Genomic DNA, 27,436 nt, shown 5'->3' on the forward strand with positions numbered 1-27,436 from the left:
TGTTGAATCAGAAGGAAGAAATAATCCATGAAAATTGATGAATTGATAGAGAAATTGATGAATCAATAAAGATATTGAGTAAATCACCGACAAATTCGATGAATTTTCTGTGAAATTGAAGTAGTATCAACGATAAAATTGAAGAAGAATCAACTGCGAAATTTTAAGAACAATCACTGACAAAAATTGAAGAACAATTACCTGCATAAATTGAGGAACAATCACTAGTGAAATCAACTGGATCAATGAACAGTGGTCTCGCATTTTTTTTCCATTTTTCAATCTGTGAATTCTGTTGCTTGAGCTTTTTATAGTATATCTAATTTTGGGCTATTTTTTATGTAAATGAAAACTTTGCTATATTTGATGCAAATGAAACTACTTTATTGTAATATTTGTGAAATTTTTCTTATAATATTTTTTGTTTGTCTTGGATTAGTTATATTTTTTATCCGGCGAGTTACATTATTTTTAGAAAAAATTATCTAAATACACAATTTATTTTATCATATTCTCTAAAATTTCTTTCTATTTAAAAAATTATAAATAATTTCTACACTCTCCTATTTTCAGATATGTCACCTTATGCGATGTATCGATCGGATACATCACACAAGTAGGATACATCACTTCCAGAACTGAGACGCGATGTATCTGAATGTTGATGGATATATCCGGAACTGAAACGCGATGTATCGGGGTGTTTTTGGAATGTGTCTGGATTCCACCAAATTTAAGGGATTTTTGTAATTTGAAAAAGAATAGTGATATGATGTAATTAGCTTTTAACACTATGAGATTTGTGTAATCCCTACTTATTTTAACTCATTTTAATCAAATTATTTGATGGGTTATGGTGGGTTCAACCCGTATAAACACAGAACAGAGTAAACGGATTTGAATTGATTTGTCACCCCGAACTCTTATCCAAGTTTTAATTTGCTTGTTTATTTTATTTATTGTTTGTTTCTTTATCAAACAAAACTAATAAAACTTTCATTTCTTAATTATAGATATATATTTACATATAGAAGAAAAAATTAATATTTTGACAATTTCTCACTAGTTAATTTGGCCTACAAATTTGGTCCAAATCACCCCTACTTTTAAATGCCTGAATTTGGAAGTTTCAAGATGTTTCATATTTTCATGGACTATTTTTACTATCTCCATCACATAATTTTTTCATTGGGTACCCCATTTTAACAACGCTATATAACATGTACCCAATTTTTGAAAACTTTTATGTCTACTTAACTTCAAAATAACTCTAAATATTCAATGTCTGAAATTTCATATGGCTGAAGTTCAATCATTCTGCTTAAAGTATAAGCAAACAATAACTAAATTCAGCCACATGTATGAAGTTCAAGCAAGATCTTTGCCGAGAGATAGGAGCATTCGGTGGAACCGGTGAACTACACTTGCTTCAAAGTAGCTAAAGTCAGTCATATATGCTTGAATTTCCGTCATATAAAACTTTAAACATAACATGTTTAAAGTAGTTAGATTTCAAAGTAGGTAAACTTACTAATCTTTAGACACTACGGGTATGATTTTAAGGTGGTCCCAAATCTGGTCACGTGCACTTCAGCCCTCTATCACGAGCACAAATATTTGAATATCTGTAAAGCATCACCAACATAATAGACACTACGAAACTGACATTACTCAATTGAATAAACACTAACCGTTAATACATCAAGCAAAGCCAATACTACTAAACTTGAATGGCTTTTCATCTTTTAGCCAATGAAATGATAGAACAAATCAAGCATAACTTGCAGTTATTTGGGAAATATATCCAATCACCTTAATGTTGAACAAAGTAGAAACAGGGAATTGATGATACAGTTATACTTTGCTCCTTTACAAAGGCTCTTGTGACAGTTTATTGGCCAGGAATTGAACAAAAGATACCAATTTCAATTTGCCTCATCATTTATAGCTACAGCCTTGAGTGCTGTAGGTATCCACTAACTATCTTAAATAGGGATCATCAAGCTCCTTTATTACCTTTAAGATTTATGACAGCAAGCTCTTGTTCAACATATTCACCGGCACAAATAGGAGGATACTTGCTTGCAAGAGAACTGTCTGAAAAATGCCCTAAAGGTTTTAGCACTGCATCGGATGCTATGTGTGCAAATAGCTAGGCAAACAGAAAATAAATCCAAGTTAGTATCACTTTCAACAAGTCAACCTTCAAACAAGTCAACTGCTGCAATTCAAATAAAAAATTGACCCAGAAAAAAAAAATCAGCCTAACTTCCTCACGCACCGTTGAGGAAACTCTCCACAAACTGCAGTTTTGCTCCAGAGCTCGTTTAATCGCATCAGTGGTCCTATTAGTCACAACAACTTCATGCATGCCAGCCATGCATTCTCCAGCCGTCAACCATTCTATCTGAGTATATTATTGAACAATAAGTTTAAAATGGTAGCAACTGAAACTTCAACCAATATGCAAGGTCAATAGGAATACACTTATAAATCAAATTGAACTTTGAATCTAAGATACAGATCTTGCAAATTGAATATATTAAGATATATCTTGATTAAAAATTTCAGCATTTTAACATTACATTTACGCCAGACACACCATAGAGCAAACATTGAACTGAGAACAACCAGTTTTAATTTTCTTATAAAAAGTAAACATACTTGTTCAAACATAGAAAATGATCAAACATGACATTTGTTTCACTTTTCTCCAATAAAAATGGAAAAACATAGGACCACAGTTTACTATTTCACCATGCCAAGGAAAGTCTAACACAGTGGTTGCATAATCATCTTAAGACCATGTTGATATTGATTGCTGGAGCTTAGCAGATTTAAATGTTAAATGCATTAATACTGTCAAGAAAATAAGGAAGTGCATCAAATACTTTATACCTGCTTTCCTGCCTGAATAAGGAGGCATCCTACAGGAACCTTCACTTCCATTTTTAGCCCATTTCTAAGCCAAATACTTAGTCCAGGAAATCGACTTCTCCCATGAATTGTAAGGAAGTTCAGATCATAGTGGTATCCTGCAAATACTGTTCCCTCTTTGCCATAACGCCTCAGGTCACTTCCCGTTGGAGCAAGCAGATGTGGTCCCTGATAATTAGAATTAGTCATAAAGAGATGAACTAATAGAGTGAAAACAAAACGTCTGTCCTACCTATGTTAAGAAGAACTAAAATGATAACAGAATAACATTTCTAGAAAACATTTTTAAACTCGTAGAAAGTATCATGCTCATACACCCCTGAACATTGATAGTGAGTCCCAAGTACAAATTAGCAAAGCTTGATTCAATAGAGAGAGACTATGCCAAATTTTCTTTTCAGAAAACAAATGAATCTGTTTTCTTCTAATTTTCTTTCTTGTCCAAACCATTTTAAGCAACATTCTACTCGTAAAGCAAGGAAATGCCAAGAGTTGTCGTCACATTTTTATGATCCATTTCACTACTCACAACGCGGACCCAGACTATACGGAGAGGATTTTCAGCGAGAGGTGAAGGGTAGGAAAAATAATTATGTATGTGTGTCTAATTCATGAAGTTGAGGACAAGATTGGGACATTGATTACTCTATTGCCAAATATGAAATCTTAACAACCTTCCAAACTAATCTAGCAAGAGAAGCTCCCACTTCTCTCTACTTTTCCCTTTTCGAGAATTTTCCCAAAAGGTTCTAATGGTAACTATTAATGGTCATCTTGAAGCAAAAGCTCTCCGTCGACTTGTTCGGGAAAGATCTCGGCCCTCCACACCAGCTCCCTTGACCCATCTAACCCCAATTTTAAGCCTCTCCCCTGCTAATTCATCAAGGAGAAATCACTACCAAAGCTATCACTCCTCAAATTGGGGGAATTTCTGCTCTCAGAAACTTAGCAGGGGATAACTCCTTAATTTTCACAGCTGTACTTTGTGGTCCAGGCAATAATGGCATATCTACAAAGAAAAAAGTTTTCCTCAATTATGATATCGTTGATGAGAAACCTGCGGTTAGTTTCACCAAAGAAGAATAATCAATGTTGGCTGAAACCTGTTGGTTCAACCTGTAAGACCCCGGAAGTTGGAAAGTCGGAAAATGGAGTTGGAATAGAAAATCTCAGAAAATCCAGCTCTTTGGGTTCCATGGAGGTCCTTCATGGACCGTACAAAGGTTGACGGTCCGTGGAGACCAACCGTAGAAGGGCCACTAGAAATTGGCAAGGGAAAGAGAGTTCACGAACCCTTCCACGGACCGTGAAAGGAACCACGGTCCGTCAGGGGCTCTCGTGGAAGTGACCAAGAAAAGAGAAAAGGATAGGTGAAGTCCACGACCGGGTCCATGACCCGTACTTGTTCACGGACCGTAAGGTGATCCGTGGAACTCAAACCTCAGAATCTTCAGAAGAGTCAACATCACGAAGCCTTCTATGACCCGTAGAAAGGACAACGATCCATAGACCCTATCGTAAAGAGGAGTGCTTCAGTAGAATTGATGGGGGGTGTTTTCACGAGGTCCTTCACGGCCCGTCATGCGTTCGATGACCCGTAACCCCCCCCCCCCGGGCCAAGTTCCCTTTTTCCCAAGCTTGAACCCTCATTTCTACGGACCACTCTACAGTCCATGGTGCTTTTCATGGACCATATAAGGTGGCCGTCAGTGACCCGTTCAGTAAATTTTCAAGGGGCGTTTTGGTCTTTTCCCATTATTTTAATTATATACTTGGACATTTTTGGGGATTAATTCCTAACCTATAACTACCCCAAACCCTCCTAAATTCCTCATTCTCTTATTCACCCTAAACAAAATTATCTCTCTAGAATTCTTTTCTTAAGGTCATCTTCTCAAGCAAAGGTTCCAAGGATCTCCAAGTTCAAGTTTCCTAATTCAAACAGAATTTAGGGTTTTAATTGATCAAGGTATGTGGGGATTCATCCACGGATCCCTTCCATCCATGGAGTCCCAATGGCTTTCTAAATTCTCTTTCTATGAATTATCTTCTAACCCTAAGTTTTTATGAAATTTGCATTGGGTCAATGCAATTATGATTTATATCAATGTTAATGATTCAATTATGCATGATTCAAGTTTAATTGCATTTTTCAATTGATTTTATATGGGCCCATGCATTATGCTATTTTCAAGTATGAATTTATGGAATTATGATCATGGATTGATAAAGGATTTATGAATGGTTTATGATGATGATGAATTATGATTTCAAGTATGTTTTCAAGCAAGTATGAATGAATTGTGGAAGGTTTTCTCACAACATGAAAGAAGTCATGATTGGGATGCTTAGAAAAGGTAAGTGTTTATATGAATTATGTTATGATCATGATTTTAAGGAGTTATTCTTATGACTATTTTATGATGTGGATTGGTATTGATTATTGCCTTTCCTAATATATTTAATGAGGATGATTTATGTATTTTGTTGGGAGTTGTACTTAGCACCGAGTGGACTAGTAGCGATTACCCGTGTCTCATAACTACATGCCACCGTAGGTTTAAAAGAGATTAGAGGCGAGTACCCAATTTCAAATACTAGAGGCCAGTACTTAGTGCATTACAAGTACTAACGCATACTTTTTGCCTACATTTTATCATAATGTAGGATCCGACGATCATCACACTCATCCTCTCGCTCGTGGCTAGAGTTGGTCTATTGCTAATATCACTTGATTGGTGAGCCTTCATGCTTTGAGGGCGTAACCAAAATAAGTTTTCATTCCTTTCATTATGACTTTATCTTTTATCTTTTGGGTGAGCTAGGGCCTGTCTTATGCCCCCATCTAGACTAGTAGAGGTATGTTTAGACTATCATGAGTATGTAGCTCCGTTTATTCGGACATATCCTTTGAGCTTTCTCCTTATTCGAGATACTAGTTTGAGACTTACCCTCCGCATTATGATTGTTATTGATGTCTTTACTTACCTTATGTATACGATGTATGCTAAGAGGCTTGGTTGGAGTCTCTCGGGATTCTAATAGCTGCGTCACGCCTAAAGTTAGGCTTGGGCCGTGACACAACCGTTGGTAAATTTCCACGAATCAAATCATTCATTTAGAGCATGTTTGGAAAGCCACTTTGGTAATTGAATTTGGTGTAATTAGTTGTAATTGCATTGTCTGACACGTTTGGTTGGCCATGTAATTACATGATCAGCAGGTAATTGGGTGTAATTGGGTGTAATTGGCAGGGTGTAATTACACTCTCCAATTTTTAGGGGGAAGCTATGAATTGGTGTAATTACAAGTAGATTACTTATTAAAAAAAATTCCTTTTATTTCTATTTTTATTTTTGTTTTAATTTATTTTTATTACTATTTTAAATTCTTATTATTTTTATTATCCTAATATTTTCTAAATATATTTTTTATTATTATTTATATTTCATTTCGTTCTCATTCTCAACATTCACTTCATGTGATTCCATGAAATTTTTCATATTACCCTTTTTTAATTCTATGGTTATTTTTTTATTAGCATAATTTTGTTAGTGTTCTAATTTTCAAATTAAAGTAGGAGTCATTGTTGAATGAAGTTATAGACATATGTTTTTCTTTTCTTTTAGATCATATTTATGTATGTTATGTTGAAATTTGACATAAGAGTAGTATTACGTTAAAAATTTTATTTTGAATTTAGAACTTATGTTATATTTTCAATTTCATTTATTTTAGTAGTATTGACTTGATATTTCACATTGCAAGTCAATTGTGTTTTTAGTTAGATTTGATCGATTATATTTTTGTCAAATGTTTTAATAATTTTATGACTTATATTTATAATATTAATATTTTTGTCAAACATGCATTTCATGATGCTCAGAGAAATCTTGTATTTTTAGTTTTTATGATTAATTTAATAAAAATATACTCTTTTATAATATTAGTAAGAACGTATGTTTATTAATTAATATATTTTCAAAAGACAACATATATCTTAAATATTTAATTTAATATCATTTATAAAAGCCCTTATTTGTCTAATATGAATTTTAGGTTTCGATAATTAACTTTTATTTTTAAAATTTACTATAACCTTGTAATTACACTTGTGCAACCAAACAGTACACTTTGTAATTACACTGTAATTACATTGTGGCAAACAAACAGGTCATCGTAATTACTAGGTTGTATAATTACTAGGCTGATAATTACTACCCTAATAATTACATCAATTCCAATTACCAGGTGGCTTTCCAAACAGACCCTTAAAGAATTTGCGCCGACTTCCTCAAATAAACCCCTCCTAAAGGGTAAGGTTAAGATAGGTGCATATAATATGAAACATGTGTTCGTCGATTTTGATCTGGAGGAAGATCATAGAAATATATACAGCAGGAATCTCCTTCCTACTTTGTGGCATTAGTATGAAGCTACTCAAATGGACTACTGATCTTAAATCAGAACAGGAAAGAATGCCGGCACCGTTATGGATCAACCTCCCTAATTACAGTGGCATTCTTTGAATGAGCTGCACTGTGCCGAATTGTCAAACCTATAGGCATTTCCATCATCACGGACAAAGCATTGTCCAAAAGTAGGCCTACAACTTAAATCAAGGTTAAAATTGATACAACTAGACCTCTTCTCAAGGAAGTTCTGATTGATCTCACTAATGAAGTAGGACACAAGGAAATCATAGTTCAGAAGGTTGAGTATGAATTGATACTGGAATGCTGTAGTCACTGCAAAGTCCAGGGTCATAGCAATTTTAAAATGTAGAATACTCCACCCTGAATTGAGAAAAAAGTTTGTTACTAGACCTGAGGAAAATAACAATGGTGTTGTAGAAGTCCCCAAAGGCCAAAACTAATGAAACACAGGTGGAGATCGAGTGTGATACAGGTTGGCAACAAAGATCTAAATGCTATAGCTCTAGAAGTTAAGATAGTGGAAGAAGAAAAGGGCTGGGCAACTGTAGTAAAAACTAAAAAGGAAAGGAAAGGAAAAAAGGGGAACAATAACACAAATAGCCCTAAACGGATAATAACTGCAAGTGCTACAACCCCACCCCACCCCCCAAAAAGATCACTCAGGAAACTGAAACCAAAGGAGACTCAGGCAGGATCAAAACCCATGGAATCATCTCAAAAGAAGGATTTCATAATGGATTTTGTTGAGGAAAAGCCGAAAAGCAGATTATCCTTGGACTCATCCAAAATCTCCAAAAATCAGGCTGACAAACCTACTCCTAGGAAGATCCAGAGACCAAAAAGAACTCCCTTTCGAGAAGGTTGGCCCTCCTTATGATAAGAGCAAAAAGAAAGGTGAGGAAGGTATCAAAAGAACTACCTCTCCCTACTGTGAGGGGACCAAGGATTAGGAAAATATAGAACTGCAACTCCTAACAGAGGACTTCGGGATTCAGAAAACAGCCTTGCGAATTTGCATTTCTGGTTAGACCTCCAGATATTCCAGTTGAAAATATGGAGCCACTTCTTGGAAAGAATTAAACAGATAACACTCCTCCTGGTTTCTCAGATATAAGAGACGAGGCTCAGGAGAAGAATAATGATATACTGATGGTCATGGACAATATCTCAGTAGAGACTAATTCTCAAACTGGTGGCTGTGACAGATGATTATCCTCATTTTGAATCTGAATCTGAACAAGAGGTTGAAGAGACTCAGTTTCAAAATGAACAAGCTTCCCTATCTGAGGGGGAAATCCCCACATCAGCTAGGAAACAATCCATTTTACACCTTGTAGAAGGCAGGAATTTATTAAATAATCAATTTTTAGTCCGACGAAATTGACCTGTCCCCTAGAGGTCTGGATGGAAATCAATCTGGATTGTCTAGTTCTCAACAACAACATATCCACTGAAATCCCACAAATGGGGTCTGGGGAGGTTAAAGTGTACGCAGACCATACCCCTACATAGCTAGGTCCTGAGAAGGATTGGCTATTTCTCAAGGAGTCAAATCCACAAAGAAGAAAACAAAGCTCTAATTCACATTGTTTCCAGTGTTCCCTTTCATGGAACTTAAGGAGTATTAGAACTCGAAGTGTCTTCAAAAGACTCAAAACTCTACTATTCAGCAATATAGAGAAAGGAATTCTTGGAACATCATACTCAGAAGGAACATACAGGATTGGGAAATGGAGGAGTTGGTCAACCTACTAGCAGCACTTCACAATGTTGCTATTAACATTGAAACACCAGACCAGCTCAATTGGAGAGAAAAAAGGGGTGGGAAGTTCTCAGTTAAAGCAGCATTCAAGCTTCTACGCCCACAAAATGCAATTACAGACCACTGGCCCTGGAAGCTTATATGGAAGATCAAACTGCCCCCTAAGATTAGTTGCTTCAGCTGGACTGCACTTCATGGAGCTTGCCTGACCCAAGACAACTTGGCCAGAGTTTCAGATGGCTACCACATGTTATATGTGCATGAAGGAAGCAGAAACACAACCACCTATTTCTACAATGTCAAATAGCAGCAGACTTATGGAGTATATTTTTTTAGCTCTTTTCGGTCTCAAATGGGTCGTGCCTCAGAATATCAGGGATGTTTTGATAAGCTGGAGTTGCTGAAAAGTTGATAGCACCATCAAGAGAATCTGGAAGATGATACCTGCAGCCATTTTTTGGAGTATCTGGAACGAAAGGAATAGAAGATGCTTTGATGGAATATCAACTACCTACAAATCTTTAGAAGCTAATTGCCTCATGTTTTTGTATAGTTGGGTTTATTTATCCCCTCTAGATTCCCCTGTTCATTTCTGAACATTTTCAGCTCCCTGACTCTTAACTAACAATGTAAAGGAGAGCTGACCTTTTGCTACTTTGTTTTTGTAACTATTATGCATCTACTTGATGCCTGCAATAGAACTAATTACTTCATCAAAAAAAAACTCTCAAAATCAATACAAACTCACCCTTATTTGTTGGCAAGAACCCAAAGTGAAGGCAAAATATATGAATCAGTAAGTGAGATAGCTTGGCATGAATGGCTGTTACTCTAATGTAAATAACAAAACTTGGGGCATTTAGTCCGATGACTTTGATGTTCATAGTTCATACAATCAAGGATGTAGATCAAGAAGTTATCTGCAAGATTCTCCTTAGTAGTACCGGTGTTGTGAAAGACGATCGCCTCATCGCCAATGGCGAGAGTCGAGGCGACCCTTTATCGCTTATTAGCTTTGTGGAGAGGCGATCTTCAAAAGGCAATGCCATGGCGACAAAGGCGAGAAGGGCGTCACCTTTGTATTTCCTTGAAAAAAGGTGACCAATTTAGGTTTTAAAAGTTAAAAGGTAATTTTAGGGTTTTCTTTTCAAAGTTGCAAAGTTGGACTCTTAGACTGTGACTGTGACTCCAACCAATCGTGGGACTGTGACTCCAACCAGTCAACTCGACTAGACTTCTCCGGCGACCTGCCAAACTGTTCGGCGACTCCAAAGTCCAACCAATACACATTTCTTCTTTTCTTCTTCTAATATCTTCTTTTCTTATTCCTCTGTTTCGTTTACCTTCTTCTTCTTCACACTCCAGAGTTACTTCTACCTCTGTTTTTTTTTCACTGTTTTGACCTTTGTTCTCTTTTTTCTCATTCAAGTTCTAGACTTTTAGTATGTACTATCTATTTTCAGTTTTTGAATTGAAATATTTGCTAATATGTTATTGCTATTGAGATTTTAATTATTTATATATGCAATTAAATATTTTAAATTTTTGGTATGAACTGGCGCCACACTTCAAAAAGGCGAGCGGCGAGTCGCCTTTCGTCGTCCAAAACACCGAGTAGTACCAATATTGAGGTCCACCTCTCTACTGTCTATGCTAAATGTAGGACTATTTTGAGGAAGGAGTTGTCGGGAGATTTGATCAAATTCTCTAATACTTTAAATGGACCTTGGGTTGTGATTGGTGACTTCAATGTCATTACTGATCCTGAGGAAAAGGTAGGGACAAATCCTTATCGATTAGACAAGGGTTGTGATTTCCTAGAACGCTTGAGAGACTGGTATTTAGGATGTTGGCTTTCTGGGAAATATGGTTACCTTGTGTAATAAAAGAGGGACCCCTCATACTATATGCAAGAGGCTTGATAGGATGATTTATAACTCAAAATGGTTTGACTTGTATGGTAAATGTCTGTAACTCATATTGCCAATGCATGCTCTGATCATGAAGCACTTCTAATTCAATTCACCCCTGCTGAAGTGGTATATGTACTTCAAAATTTCTTAATTTCTTGACTGAGCATGAGGAATTCCATGAGGTGGCTAAAAGCATTTGGGAAGAGGAACGTCAAGGCAGTCTTTTATGGTCCTTCCATCAGAAACTGAAGAAGATTGCTACTAAGCTTAGTACTTGGTACAGGCACAACTATGGAGATATTGACAATGATGCTAAAAGACTGGAAATGCATATTGTTAACCTGGATCTACTGATGTTAAATTATAACAGTGACTTCAACAGAACCAAGTTGAACAAAGCGAAGGCTAATTACATTAGACACCTGAAGGTTCATGATTCCCTTTAAAAATAGAAAGCCGGAGTTAAATAGCTTTCTGAGGGCGATAATAATATTGCTTATTTTCACAGTATAATCAAAGATACGAGAAGGAGATTATGTATTAACAAAATCCAAAATGAGTATCATCAATGGATGGAAGGGACTAAAGATGTCTCTGATGCTGCAGTTAGATACTTTCAGGGAATATTCTCTCGAAACCTTAACAGAATAACTTTTCTGATTTAGACATCATAGAACCAACTGTTTTTGAGAATATCAACAACAATTTAACAGCAATGCCTTCTGAGGATGAACTGAAATCCTGTGTCTTTTCTATGGATCCAGACAACTCTTCTAGACCTGATGGTTTACTGAAAAAATATCCAATCTTGTTGGGAATCATTGCTAATGATATTGTCCAGGCCTCTATTTCTATTTTTGTGGTGCTAATCTTTCCAAGTGGTTCACTCATACTCCCCTCCCCCAAACAATTTAATGACATTAGACCTATTAGTCTGTGCAATGTCATTAATAAGTTGTTTGCCAAGTTACTCAACTCCAAACTGTCATCTTTACCTCCTTTTTTTTTTGGTAACCAACTTAGTCATAGTTTACCTAAATTGATCAGCTGGAATCACATTGGTTTTGTTAAGGTAGAGCCATTATTGATTATATTTTACTTTTTCAAGAAATCATCCAAGATATTAGGAAACCTAATGATAAAGTAAATGTTATTTTGAAATTAGATGTAGGGTATGAAGGAAGAGGTGGTTGTTATGATTTTTTGCAGAGAGAACACCTGGGAACTAATAGCATTCCTTTCCTTTGTAGCACTTTCTGGTTGAGGCAAGCTTTCCTAGCCACCAACCATGTGAAGCATTTAACTTTAGTAGAGATCATGCTCTTCCAAATGGGATTCCATTGGAAAGTGAAAACTCTTGAGATGATCATTGATGTCTCTTTGTATATCCTTTTATTAAGAAGATCCCATCTTTGTGATGTTTCCAACATATTCTTCCAGGTTCAGGTATGACCCCCTTGAAGTCTTCTAATTCATTTAACATCATTGTCACTCTCTCCACCAACCAATCATTTAGGAATCTTCTGAAGGAAAGGTTCCAGGACTGACTTACTTTGCCTCAGGGTTGTTGCATAGTGACTCCCTCAGTGAAGATTGACCCTTCCAAACATCTTTCCAAAACTGGATTCATTTACCATCTCCAACCTTATGGTATAGGTTCATTACAAGCTTTGGCCACAGAGATCTAATGGACCTCCAAACTCCAAGTCTCCAACTCCATAAGAATTAGTGATCTTGTTGGTGCACCAGGGGGTTGTTTCACCAAACTTGCATTCTATTACCTCCGTCAAGAGAGAATGTTCCTCCTTACTGTATCTTCATAGCCCCTTCATCAATAGGTAATTGTTATAGATCTTTAAATCTCTAATGCTCAGACCACCCACCCAGTCTTCTGCTCAGTTATCTAGTCTTCTAGTTCACCAGGTTGTAGCCCCTTACTCTTTGTTTTTTCTATCAATTTGGTCCAAGTACCCAAAATCAATTGACCAAATCAGGTACAAAACCCACACCCACATCTTGTCGATACGGGTGCGGCACCAAAAATGAAGAGTCTAAGTAACTTAGTTCTTATGAGAAAGCTTGGTTTGTGAATTATGGATTGATATCATTTTTAGGCACATATCAAAAAATCGGTATTCCTTTCTTGTCAACGGTACTAGACAAGCTTTTTTCAAAATTGAAAGAAGACCAAGGCAAGAAGATCTATCTTTCTTCTTTTCTTTATTTAATTTTGTTGAATTTCTTTTTAAGAAAATTTTTCTTTTGATCAAGTAAAAGGTTTCACTGATAATAAAAAGGCCAACCTGGTCGATTACAAGGGGTATACCAGAAAAGGAGAAACCTACAAAATATAGTTTTATCCAAACACCACTCAATCCTCTATACAAACAGGAACTACAAGGATGCACCAAAAGAAAATAAGGGATCAGAGACTACTCCTTAGTTGAGAAAAGCTCATCTCCACCCCTTCAAAAGTTATCCTATTGCTCTCTTTTCAAATGACCCACATCACAGCAAGAGGAGTAACATTCCACGCCTTATGCCTTCTTCTCCTAGCTCCACTCTTTCAGCTGAACATCAACTCCTTCACGGACCAAACCAGCTAAAGATATCCCATCATAAATTCGTGAAAAATTTGCAATTAAGTAGAAGCGCTTCAAGTCTTCACCTGCCTCCTTACAAAGAAAGCACCAAATTATGCAGACAAATTTTTGTTTCCAATTCTCCAACTCCCAAATAAAAACATCGGGTTTGCGGATTAGCACGCATTGCTTGTGAAGTGAATCTAGCAATCTCTAAAACTCGGTCACCTCCAAATCTTAGAAATCTCTCATGAATCTGAAGCCCCAAAAAGCCCACCGCGCTTGTGTCCCCCTAACTTGCTGAACAGATGATTCCTTTTGGCAAGATACCCTATACAAAAAAGAGAATCATCCTTTAGCGCCTAACCTCCACACCACTTTTGCCCCCAAAATCAAACTCTACTCCTATCCCAAACCTTGAAGCAATGTTATCATAAAAGGCTCCCCATCCCTTCATTATATTCCTCCACACCCCTTTTCTAAGAAATTAAACAACATAACTACTCTTACTGATTTCACAAGTTTTCAGATGAACAAGAATGGTCCCTTAATTAATCATTTTGCCTCTGTTGATGATATTATTCTCTTTTATAGTGGCTGCAGAAAGTCTCTGAAGTTACTGATGGATGAAGTTACTGATGGAGGCTCTATGAGAATATGAGAAAGTATCAGGAAGTTGGTCAACAAGCTTAAATTAATGTGTCATACTTGCACCCAATGCTCAACCTGAAGCAATCTCAAGGGTTGAGAACATTACAGGGATTGAGCGCAAGTTTTTTCCTATCGAATAGGTGGCATGTCCATTGAATGTTGGGAGGAACAAGACTTCAATATTCTCATAAATGATAATCAAAATGCTAAACAAAATTTCTGGCTAGCACACTAAATTCCTGTCTACTGGTGGAGATTCTGATGCTAGAAACCAGTCGAGCTCGGGAGTGTTGAATAACTGGTTGAGACTGTCGTGGTGAGTTGCTTGATTCTGTCTGCAGTGCCTTGGAATCTTTATTTACTATACGATGTTCTTATCATTTCCAGACAGTATCATTTTGGACAGGTTTGTACTAAACTATTCATAGAAGCTCGTGACTTGTACTACCAGGTTCTGGAGGTATTTCAGTCTTTCCGCATTGTTGATTCTAGAACTTGTTGTTTATGAGATTCAATGTCTTAACACTTATTCACGTTTCTTAAATATCATGATGGGTTTCTATTGATTTTGGGTTCGCCTAACGGATTGGTATTAGGTATCTTTGAGGCTTAGGCAAATTGGATCGTGACAAGAGTATACCCTTTGATGAAAAAATGGAACTCTGGTCAAATCACAATCTTGGAATGCCATGAGTAAGGTTAAAAAGTTAGTCGACCAGCAAATTTTATGGAAGGTTGGAAAAGGGGATGCAGTTTTTTGGTTTGAAATTGGACAACATTAGGTCCAAGCTGGTTTGAAATTGGACAACATTAGGTCCTTTATGCAACTGTTTACCTGAAGGTCACAGGCCAGAAGAATTAAGCTTACTGAAATGGTTTTAACAATCATTTGAATTGGGGTGGATGGGATCTCTTTTTCTTCCTCAACCTGTGGCTGATATAGTTCACAGTATCCATGTCGTTCTGAGATTCACAGTCGGTGACAAACCAATCTGGAAGGCTGACAACAGCGGAACCTTTTCTGTGACTTCAGCCTGGAATTTGTTCCGAAAGAAGAAGCAAAAAGCTTGGGTTTATGCTATGAAATGGCAAAAAGTCATTCATTTCAAGAATTTCCAGATAAGATCACCACGGATTGAAACTGTTGACCACCTCTTCTGCAATGGTTCATTTGCTCAAGAACTGTGGAGAACATTGGGTGGCACTATAGGTATTTATGCAGACAGGCCTTTTAGACAGTAAATGATCAACTGGTGGAGATGCAAAATAAAAAATCCTGTTCATGCCTTTGTTATTAAAAGTCTGGTAATAATTGCCTCTTGGGAGATATGGAGAGCTAGGTGCACGGTCAAATATGATACAACAAGAACCAATGTGAGGTGGTCACTATCTCTTATTGCATTCTCTATCACCAATCTTGTGAATCTGCAATTTATTCATCTTAACTTGAGTCAAAACTGAGAAGAGGTTATTCAGTTACTGAGAAGCAACTTGCACATTGAAAAGACTATTCCTATTAAATGGATTAAACTACTCTTTCATATGTTAAGTTAAATTCTGATGGTAGTTTTAAGGATGGTAAGTGTGGTGGTAGAGGAGTGATAAGGGATAAGAAAGGTTGTCTTGGTTTTGCTTACTCTGTGGTACTTGGAGACGGAACAAGTATGTAACACCCCCCAAAATTTTTCCCTAAGATTCGGACCTTTCTTGTATACGTGTAGGGTCGAACTCATTTATTGTGAAGTATATGCTTGAGTTAAGATGAGTCCCTGAGTAATTGAAGAGTGTTGGAGGTGATGTGGGGTCACAAAGGACCCCTAGGACCAAGCTAAGTCCAAAAGGTTCGTCGTGGCTAAGTTTTAGGATGAGTTCGTATAAGGGGTCGACTTCTAACGACCCTACCTTTTGAAAGACGACAATCTGGGTGGCCCACGACCTACCAAATTAAAGGTCGTCGAGTCTCCTTTCCAACGCCACCAAGAATGTAATTTTTGGAGTTCGGAGTCAAAAGATACGACGATCCTAAGATGAACTAGCACGGCAGGAATTTCAGGCCTGGGGTGCATGGAAATCTGGGCTTGGCGCCGTAGTGGCGCGACGCGCCACTATCGCGCCAGGAACATGCCTCAGTAATTTGGCCCCTGGCACGGCGCGCCACTACGAGGTGTGCAGGGTTTTCAAGCCTATTTTCCAGAACCCAGAAAATATGGCCTTGGCGCTGTAAGGGCGCGACGCGCCACTATCGCGCCAAGAACATGCCTCAGTAGCTTGGTCCTTGGCGCGACGTGCCACTAAAAGATGTGCAGGTTTTAGGCCTAATCGACCTGGCGCTGCAATGGCGCGACACGCCACTATCGCGCCAAGGGTATTTTTGGCCTATTTTCCAGATTTTTGAAGAAAGGGCAATTTGGGAATTGTCCCAAATTATATATGTATCAGCCTTAGCACGTTTTGGGACCATTTTCAATCCCTCACTCTCTCTCTCTAAAAGCCCTAGAAAATTTCCCTCTCCTCTCTTCTTCTCCAAACCCTTCTTCAACAAGATGTGCTTCCAAGAGCTTCAAGATTCAAGCTTTCCATTGAAGACCCAACAACAAGGTTTTCTTCAAGTCTTCACTAAGGTATGTAAGGCTACTCAAAACATGGGTTGAGTCCACCCATGTGCCCTACACTTTCTTTGAGGTTAAAGGTTCATAAGAATGGAGTTCTTGGTAGGTTTATGTTCAAATGAGTCTTGTCACTTATTTAATTAATGTCTATTATGTTGATGTTGTTGAACTAAGAAATTCCTAAATCTTCTTGTTAGCATGAGTCGATGGAGATGGGTTGTTAAACATGCTTTATTGATTTTCTTGACTATGTGGATTATGACAAAAAAATGCTAATTTCCTTAAATATGTTGTTTATCTTGAATTGTTGAATTAAAACCTTGGAGTTGTGATGAGTCTCAAAAGATTTGTTAAACGAATAGAGGAACGATTGGATAGATTTGTATATTGTTATAAATGCATATTTAATCTACTCTTGAAAAATATGATTGGGATTGATCGGATTGTATGATTGGGAGAGGTCTAATTGTGATAGAGTTGATGAGTTGACAAGGTTGTAATGAGACTTGTCGATATGATTTGATCGAGTTGATTGGATGGAGTTTTATGAGCATAAAGTCTTGGGAGGAGTATCGAGCACCGAATTGGGCAAGAGTATTGTCCATACTTGAACCCAATAACTACGTCGCCAAACGTAGGAGGGGATTGAACCGTTAAAGTCGGATGCTTCCCCAAAATTATTGTCCTGACATTATAGGACTTGGTTGGATTGGATCCATGATTGGTTGATTCGTTCATACCTGGCAAAGTATGAACGGACGCGGCAACAACGTCGGTTTGTTGTACTTTCACTAGCTCATAAGTGATGGTTGTCGGATAAGAGAAACTCCCACATAGGTCTTGGTAGTACTCTGAGTCGGATTGAGTTGATTTGTATATGATTTGGTCCCGTCTAAACTATATTCTTGCTTAGACTCAGGATGCTTGTTGAATTGTATTTCTTTCTGAGTTGAGATTCCCGAGTTGATTTGGTTCCTTCTGATGTTGTTTCATTCGGCCATTTTACATACTCGTGCATTCCATGTACTGACGTTATTTGGCCTGCATCGTTTAATGATGCAGAGACAGGTACTAGAGATCATCAACAGGCGCACCGTTGAAGATCCACACACTCCCAGTTAGTTGGTGAGTCCTCCTAGTTTCTGGAGGATGTTGAGTTTCTTGTATAGTTTTGTGTTGTTTCCTTTATTTTGATTGTTGGTAGCCATGGGCTTGTCATTGGCACCTCCCAGATTGTTGATAGAGGCTTCATAGACCGGAGTGTATAAATGTTGGATTGTTCTTTTGAGTAGTTCTTCTATAACTGTTGTTGATTTGAATAGTACTTCATTGAATGAGTCTTCCGCTGAGAGAATGTGTTTGAATGAATGTGTGACTGGACTAGGTGGTTCGCTTGGAAGCCAGAAATGGCTTCCGAGTGCCGGTCACGCCTAGGGTACCCTCACTGGGCGTGACAAAGTAATTGGGCAGAGGATTCTGTTCTTCACTATTGCACAGAATGGTGCTTACTAAATGGCTTTCAATTAATTGATGCTGACAGTAACTCCAAATATTTTGTGGATTGTGAACTTAACTCCATGGAGGATATCAAGTGAAGTAGAAGAACTTCAAGAGCACATGGACCACTCAAGATTTACACTTAAACTCTGCTACAAGGAGAGCAATCAAGTTGCAGACAGCTTGCTTCCCTTAGCCATTCCCTCAACCAGAAACAACTTTATCAATTTTTGCTGAATTATCATCACAAATCAAGGGGCTTATGAACATGGACAGATGGAATATGCACGTCTTTCGGAGAAGCAAACTAAAGAATTCTAACATAACCTTTGAGTCTCCATGATCAAGCTGTTATTTACAGGGTAGCAATATATTTTTTGAAGGTCCTCTATTGTATAGTTTGGATACCTTTTTAACTTTGCACATTATTAGTGCATTCTCTCTCAAGTTGTAAAAGAGATAAGAGCCAACTATATTTCACCAAGGATTAGAAGGTTATTCGGTTTATAATCCCTCACCTTAACCTTTTCTTGGAGATGAATAAATGTGCATTTAGTATTTAAAAGGGCATCCCAATGCACTCAATTGGTGCTTTCCAGAAATACACTCGGCCTTTAAAAATGAAACTATGTGATTGAACACTAACTTTACCAAATAAGTAATAGGTAGCACAAATTCCAATCTGCCCAGACCCTAGCCCCTAAATTGCAACTCTGTGCCCTTAAACCCAACCAAACATGGGGAGAGTTATTTTTCCCACAAAATCTGAAGACCACTAAACGTATTAATCCAAAATGTTCTTTGTATGTCAATGATATGAAAAGTCACTAGACAGAAAAGGACTAAGTCACAGTGGTAACAGTGACTGAATTAAGGCAGGGAAAGCTCATTTGAAAGGAAGTTTTAAGTCACAATGTTAACAGAATCTGAAATAAGAAAAGCAGAGGGAGAGATCAAAGTGCTGTAACTTTTTAATAAGTATCAACATTTGCTTCTTGTTCTGATAAATTCTAGAAAAGATGAAGATATAGTATACATGTAATAGATCCACAGATTTAGTTGTAAACAAGTGAAGTAATTCAGCAATCTTTGAACATGATAGAAGTAATACTAGAAATGATTAAAATCAGACCATTTCCAGACAAAGAAGTGTATTCAAGCTCTTGACAGATTGGATTTTATCAATTCACCAACAAGAATCAGTCAAATTTAAGCAATCTTAGGCATATCCATTGTTCATTGAAAACGATTTTAAGTGTAATTCACCATGCCATCTGCCTTCCCTTTGAGGTTGAAGGGGGAGTTCTTGAGCTATAGCACAAAACAGAATCATAACAGACAAACGATAACTAATTAAGTCATCAAATTCGATGATACACAAGCAATCAGTTGGAGACGCAATATGTAAAAATTTCCACTGACATGAAACGACAGTCACCTGCTGCATTAGGGAAGTAAATGCATCCTTTGAGAGACCAAAACCAATTGCAGCCATTTCTGCAACAGTCTGAGAAAGACCGAGCAGTCACATTCCAGAATTCTCAAACCAGTAGCATAAATAAAAGATGCAAATGCTTATAAGTTATAACCCACCTCTACAGCAGATATCATCTTATATCCCCATGAGTCCATAGTACATTTCCATTCAGGAAAGCCCTCAGGTATTACTGGCTCTGAATTCAGTTCCTGCAAGTGTATAATGCTTGTTTTACTTACTGGAAACAATTTTCAGTTCTTATGGCACTAATTGTAACAATTGATTGGAACTACAATCAAGGAATGTCGTAGATCAATCTCATCTTTGAATAACATAATTGAAATGGGGAAATGAGTGGAGAAACCTTAAAACGGGTAATCTTTGGACGGGGACCAACTCTCCACATGTATCTCCATTTAGGATCTGGTCCAGATGGACTAGATGGTTGATATTCTTTAGGCATTGCTCTAAGCTTCTCTTTCATTTCCTCATCAACCAGGCTACGCGGGACTTCAACTCCTTCAGGTGTCACCCCGACCTGTCAGACATTGACATGAATAGTCTTCCAAAAAAGAGGCTTAATGAGCAGACTTGGAATTTATTGAACCGATTGAGTACATCTCTCTTTCTAGTTATTTATTGATAAAACTAGCTATCACTTCTCTATAATTGACAGAAAAACCATGAGAAAGATAATCAAAGCAAAAGAAGTCTGTTATTTGAACATGTAGTACAAGCAGCAGAAAATAGCAATTGTACTATTCAATGTCATTTCCAAATTAAAGCCAGATGCTCTGCAGACCTATCACTCCCAGAGTCTTTTATCATATGCTTCTGTACAGTATATTGGCAACATTTAAGAGCTGCAGAGCATCTTGTTCTATGCTTACCTAGCTTATATAGCAAAGGAAATAGAAACAGAACAGTTCCAAATATTTGTGATCCATTCAATCAAACTGCTATAAAACTCAACTCCTTATAGTTAACACACAAAATAGAATCATTAAGCGAGGTATTAAGATGAAGAATCTTAACTCTTAAGGATCTACTGGACACCTGGAAAGCACAGTATACGAAGAAAAAGATGAATACGATCTAGAAGCTTATACCTTTGTGCATCATTTGGATAGTTTGGAACAGAAGGAACAAGAGATGTTCTGGAGGTCAAAAGGAGCAGATATTTGTTAAAAAATATAGGTGTTTACAGCACTTGTTTTGCTGGCATAAAGATGATACTGTAATTAGCAGATGACTTCTTGGACTTACTAGATTAAGTTATTGGGTAGTCTCCGCACAAGTCCAATACGTTTATACTCTTTTTGGTACCTTCTTGGTGCTGTTTTCATTAATAAACAGTATACAACAACAACAACAACCCAGTGAAATCCCACAATGTGAGGTCTAGGGAGGGTAAAGTGTACGCAGACCTTACTCCTACCAAGGTAGGACGGCTGTTTCTGAGAGACCCTCGGCTCAATAGAAGCATAAAAGGAGGTCAGATAAGGCTAAGAAGTTCAAAGCGATATGGGAAAGCAAATAACGAAAGAGATACAGATAAAATAAAGCAATTAAAGTACAGAAAGTAATAGATAATAACAGAAATCAGAGCGCAAGAAATTATAGTGCGCTAATGCGCCTACTAATATGAAAGAATAACGAGACTATGTACTAGCCTTCTACCCTAATATGGGTCCTCCACACCCTTCTATCTAAGGTCATGTCCTTCGTAAACTGTAACTGTATCATGTCCTGTCTAATTACCTCTCCACAATATTTCTTCGGCCTACCCCTACCTCTTCTGAAACCATCCATGGTCAACCTGTCACACCTCCGCACTGGGGCATTTGTGTCTCTCCTCTTTACATGCCCAAACCATCTCAGTCGCATTTCCCGCATCTTGTCTTCCATCGAGGCCACTCCTACCTTGTCCCGAATAACCTCATTTCTAATCTTGTCGCTCCTGGTATGCCCACACATCCATCTCAACATCTCATCTCGGCAACTTTCATCTTTTGAACGTGAGAGACCTTAACTGGCCAACACTCCGCCCTATATAACATAGCTAGTCTAACCACCACTTAGTAGAACTTGTCTTTTAGTTGTGGTGGCACCTTCTTGTCACATAGCACACCGGAAGCGAGCCTTCATTTCATCCACCCTACCCCAATACGATGTGTGACATCATCGTCAATCTCTCCACTGCCTTGCATGATAGACCCAAGGTACTTGAAACTACTTTTCTTTTGGATGGCCTGGTCACTAAGCCTAACTTCCGCGCCAACCTCTTGAGGTGTCTCACTGAACTTGCACTCTAAGTACTCTGTCTTGGTCCTACTCAGCTTAAACCCTTTAGACTCCAAGATATGTCTCCAATCCTCCAGCTTAGCGTTAACTCCGCTACGAGTCTCATTGGTCAGGACTATGTCGTCCGCGAAAAGCATACACCATGGCACCTCACCTTGAATTTGTCACGTCAATCCATCCATCACCAAGGCAAATAAAAACGGACTAAGAGCTGATCTTTGATGCAACCCCATCACAACTGGGAAGTGCTCTGAGTCCCCTCTTAATGTCCTTACCCTAGTTTTGGCCCCCTCATACATGTCCTTGATCACCCTAATGTACGCCACAAGTACACCTTTAGCCTCCAAACATCTCCATAGTATCTCTCGTAGAACTTTATCGTAAGCCTTTTCTAGGTGGATGAATATCATATACAAGTCCCTCTTCCTCTCCCTATATTGCTCCACCAGTCTTCTCATAAGATGGATGGCTTTTGTATTTGAGCGTCCCGGCATAAATCCGAACTGGTTCTCTAAAATAGACACGCCTCTCCTCACCCTTATCTCCACCACTCTTTCCCACACTTTCATAGTATGGCTTAGAAGCTTGATACCTCTATAGTTGTTGCAGCTCTGGTTATCCCCCTTGTTTTTGTATAGAGGGATCACTATGCTCGACCTCCATTCTTCGAGCATCGTTGCCGTTTTAAAAATGACATTAAATAGCCTAGTCAGCCACTCCAAATTTACCGAGCTCGCGCTCTTCCAAAATTCCCTAAGAATCTTGTCAGGTCCGGTAGCTCTTCCCCAGCGCATCCTACGCACAGCACCCTTAACCTCTTCAACCATAATACTACTGCAACACCCAAAATTGTGACGCCTCCCTGTATGTTCCAAATCTCCCAACACAATCACTCTGTCCCCTTAATCATTCAAAAGTTTATGGAAGTATGACTATCATCTCTGTTTAATGAGGGTCTCATCTACCAATACTTTTCCATGCTCGTCTTTAATGCATTTCACTTGGTCCACATCGCGTGCCCTTCTCTCCCGCGCCCTGGCTAGCCTGAACAATTTTCTATCCCCGTCTTTCTCTTCTAGTTCAGCATAAAGGCGTTCAAAAGCTATCATTTTTGCCATCAAAACCACCGACTTCACCTCCTTCCTCGCTATCTTATAAAGTTCCCTATTCGTCCACTTCTCCACCTCATCCTTGCTTTCTATCAACTTCGCATACGCCATCTTCTTTGCTTCCACCTTCCCTTGCACTTCTCCATTCCACCACCAGTCCCCTCGATGCCGACTACGGCTACCTGTTGAGACTCCCACACTTTCCTTGCTACAACCCTAATACAACTAGCCGTCTTATCCCACATACTGTTCGCATCTCCGCTATTATCCCAGGCCCCCATATCCTTCAATTTCTCTCCCATTTCCAGGGCACTAGCCGTGGTCAAACTCCCCCATCTGATCCTAGATCGATCATCCCCGACCCTCTTCTTCCTCGTCATCTTGATCCCTAAATCCATCACCAAGAGCTTATGTTGGGTCGTAAGGTTGTCAACCGAAATGACCTTATAGTCTTTGCACAGACCTTTATCATTTTTCTTAAGGAGTAAAAAATCTATCTGAATCTTAGCCACCGAACTACGGAAGGTTAACAAGTGGTCCTCCTTCTTTGGGAAACCCAAATTGGCTATCACCAACCCAAAAGCTCTTGCGAAATCCAAAAGTGAAACTCCTCCATTTCTGTCCCCGAAGTCAAAGCCTTCATGCACATCATCATACCCTCCCGAAATAGACCTGATGTGCCCATTGAAATCCCCTCCCATGAAAAGCTTCTCAGTAGGCGGTATGCCTCCCACTAACTCATCCAAATCCTCCCAAAATTACCTCTTATCCTCCTCGCCTAAGCCCGCTTGCAGCGCATAAGCACTAATAATGTTCAACGTGATCCCTTCAACGACCACCTTAATCGACATCATCCTATCAGTGACTCTCATAACCTCCACCACCTGATTCATTAAATCACTGTCTACTAAAATGCCTAGCCCATTCCTATACTTCGATTTACCAGAGATCCAAAGCTTATACCCGTCTACCTGCTTAGCTTTAGAACCTACTCATTTGGTCTCTTGGACACAAGCTATATTAATCTTCCTCTTCTTTAGAATCTTAACTAGCTCTATGGATTTTTCCGTTAACATCCCAATATTCCAAGAACCTACTCTCAGTCTAGACGCTCCTTTAACCCACTTACCCCTCCTTACCCTCGTCCACGTCCTCATCCCTGATCAAGAACATGACCCTAGTCTACCATCACTACCCAAAGCCACGAAAACGCGTATGAACTAATAAATTATTCAAAGGTCTAAAGTCAGCAAACTGTAACTACAACTGTATGAGCAAAGAATAGATATGGAAAGATATGAAAACCGGAGGTACCAACTCCAGTTGAAATGAACTTGGTTGCCATCGGAAAACACTGTTCACGTCGGAGTTACTGTTCATGTCGGCTAGCCAAGATGTTGTTCACAACGACCTTTGGGTTGTGTGGGTAGCAGATCTTGGATTGAATGAATCTTTGGGCTAATGGAATGAGAAGAACCGTAATAGTAGAATAAATTCAGCTAGTCAGAGTCGGAAAACAGAAAACAACGAGACGAACCACAAAATTTTCTAGAAGAAAAAAAATGGAAAGACAGATCGGAGCTCCGATGAATACAAAATTATTTAATATTCCCTCTGTAATGCACCAAATATAAGACAAAATTATTTAAATGGTTGCTTACACTAACTGCAAAAGAGGATTAAACAAGGAGGAGCAAGAAATCACAAACACAGGGATAAACACCAAAAGAAATAGAAACAGAGGCAAAAATGGAAGATATCACCTGGACAGAGTTCTAAACTGTTGCAAAATTGTCGCTGATACCCACAAGAATTGCTTTTCCTCTTCGAATTCACTGTGAACTAAAAAAACAGTGAATGAAGAAACTGACCTGAATTCGGATCAAGCGAAGCTAGGGTCCGGTTGAGGAAGCTTGACTGTTATCGGGTCAGATCAATTGAATAAACAGTATCTTTTAAGAAAAAAAGGTATTTCTAGTGCTTTGTGTTTCAGTTATGCAAAGCAATACTTTAAGTATGTAGATTTTGAGAACATGCACTTAAGGCATAAGTTAGCAAACATGCAACAATACGGGGATTAGAAAATCAAATAATAAAATAATACTCCTTTTATGCATTTTACTCTTGTGATTAGGGGCAGAGCCACCTTACTGTGAGGGGGTTCATCTGAACTCCTTTGTCGAAAATTTATACTATTTATACATGGTTAAAATAATTTTTTATGTACATACAGTAGATGTCGAACCCCCTTACTAAAAATCCTAGCTCCGCCAGTGCTTGTAATTATTAATTAAATAATCACACTTTTCTAATGATATCAGGACCCTCACTTGCTTAAATGTAAAGTATTTGTAGTTAGCAAAGCTTCCCAATTTCTGTATGTACTATAGTTTCCTTTTACATTGGATAAACAGTAACAGCAGAGAATATAGTACTTTAACCAACACGTCTTTTAAAATAATTTTTTTAAGCAACGGGGGTTTTTCAAGTAAATTATTGGTGAGGCAACAAGATTACGCAAAAAAAAGTTATTTTCTGCTTGACAGATCGACGTTTGACATATGCAGACAATGGAGAATATAGTAATTAAACCAAATTGGTCTCTCAAGTAAAATTTCAGATGGCATAATTTCACCCAACAAAAGGCAATTTTTACTGGCCACATTATTTTGCCAAGCTTGATAAAAGCTGATGTGGTCAAAAATAGCAAGAAGTCTTTCCTTTATCATAAAACCCATGTATTTCTCCATTGACCCTAATTTCATTTCACTAACAGTAGGGAAGCTGGAGTTTGCTCAAGCCTCTAATGAGAACAAATCTGGAAGAAGGAAGTCAGGCTAGGGTTGTGATTCATTGCCTTTGCTAATGCCCAACTAATATGCGTCTAGGTACTCAGGCCACTAAACTGAATAAAGATCAGATAAGACAACACACTCAAATTGGAGTAAATATAATGCCCTATCAGGATTTTAGCTAAAATCAGTATTTGAACGACTTTGATCTAGAGAACAATATATGGTCAATCTAAATTGAGGAAACAAGCTTAAATCTCAGACTTTAAACCTCAAACAACCACGTTTTGATCGGATTATCTAATAGCACGTTGCAAGAAAACAAGCTTACCCAAAATTAATGTCAGTAGTTTTGTTATTCATAACTTGTGAGATGTATTAGAAATGTGTATGAGATGGGAAATAAAATGTTGGGATTTGGAGAAAATGAAATGACCTGATAATGTAGATGAGGGCGCTCCTGAAGTCGCTTAAATTCTTCAGGCTGTTGGAAGTACTTTTCCATCATATCAATAAACTTATCATTATCTTCAGCGGTGCACCTCGGATCTTTCACCAGTAAAGCTCCAGTGTCATTTAGGGTTCCACTCACCTCCAAGCACAGACTCTTAATATTGGAATCCAACTCTTGCCCCAGATCGGACGAAATTTCCAGATAGGGTGCGAGATCGATTACAGGAAGCTCCATTTCCAACAACTGAGACTCAGAAAAAATGGGTGCTAATGGCTTGGCGGGAGAATTCTTTTTTGCCTATTTTTAGTGCGTAAACGGCGCATGGGATCACGAATTTAGGTGTTTTGAGTACAGCTATAAAAATTGGCTGGTGCAACTCAATCTAATGCAATCCTAAAGGGCTATCGAGTTAAATGAATTAGCACAATCTGATATTTTTAGCTAAAGATCTTGTAAAATAGCAGTTCAATCCAATCCTAAGCGGGATATGAGTTAGTCCTTCAATTAAAAGATGAACAACATTGGTCTCTTAGAAATATTATCGAATATTAATCAACACAATAACAATACATCAAAAATTCACATATTCATTAGTTCCACACACTTTAATGAAATAGTTACAAAACAAAACAATAGGCAAGATACAACAGTCAACAATCATAAGATTCATCATAACAACATACATTACATGGTTATTTTTTCATAAACTAGAAAAGAAAGGAGAAATAAGAAATTAAGTATAAACACAAAAGTAAAAGAGGTCAAATATTCATATTTATAATAATTTCAATTGCCTAATTGCTGAAGATTTGATAAAATAAAACACTACTTAAAATATATATAATAAATATTTTTAAAATTCAAGACCCACAAGTTGGCCTCTGAGGCTCGTGGGTTGAGCCTATGAGGCTGG

At 38.0% G+C, this 27,436-nt stretch overlaps 1 protein-coding gene across 1 annotated transcript; it reads right to left on the bottom strand.

Annotated features, from left to right (window-relative positions):
* Positions 1-1,649: 1,649 nt before the first annotated feature.
* Positions 1,650-26,908, bottom strand: LOC129877633 (uncharacterized). The gene is made up of 7 exons (XM_055953157.1): positions 26,506-26,908; positions 20,229-20,402; positions 19,981-20,073; positions 19,826-19,894; positions 2,899-3,105; positions 2,282-2,407; positions 1,650-2,152 (listed from the first exon to the last, which is right to left on the bottom strand). The coding sequence occupies exons 1-7, from the start codon at positions 26,755-26,757 to the stop codon at positions 2,000-2,002; spliced, it is 1,074 nt and encodes a 357-aa protein (XP_055809132.1). The 5' UTR covers positions 26,758-26,908; the 3' UTR covers positions 1,650-1,999.
* Positions 26,909-27,436: the final 528 nt, after the last annotated feature.

This window comes from Solanum dulcamara, chromosome 12 (genome assembly GCF_947179165.1).
Source record: "Solanum dulcamara chromosome 12, daSolDulc1.2, whole genome shotgun sequence".
In the NCBI taxonomy this organism is placed as follows: domain Eukaryota; kingdom Viridiplantae; phylum Streptophyta; class Magnoliopsida; order Solanales; family Solanaceae; genus Solanum; species Solanum dulcamara.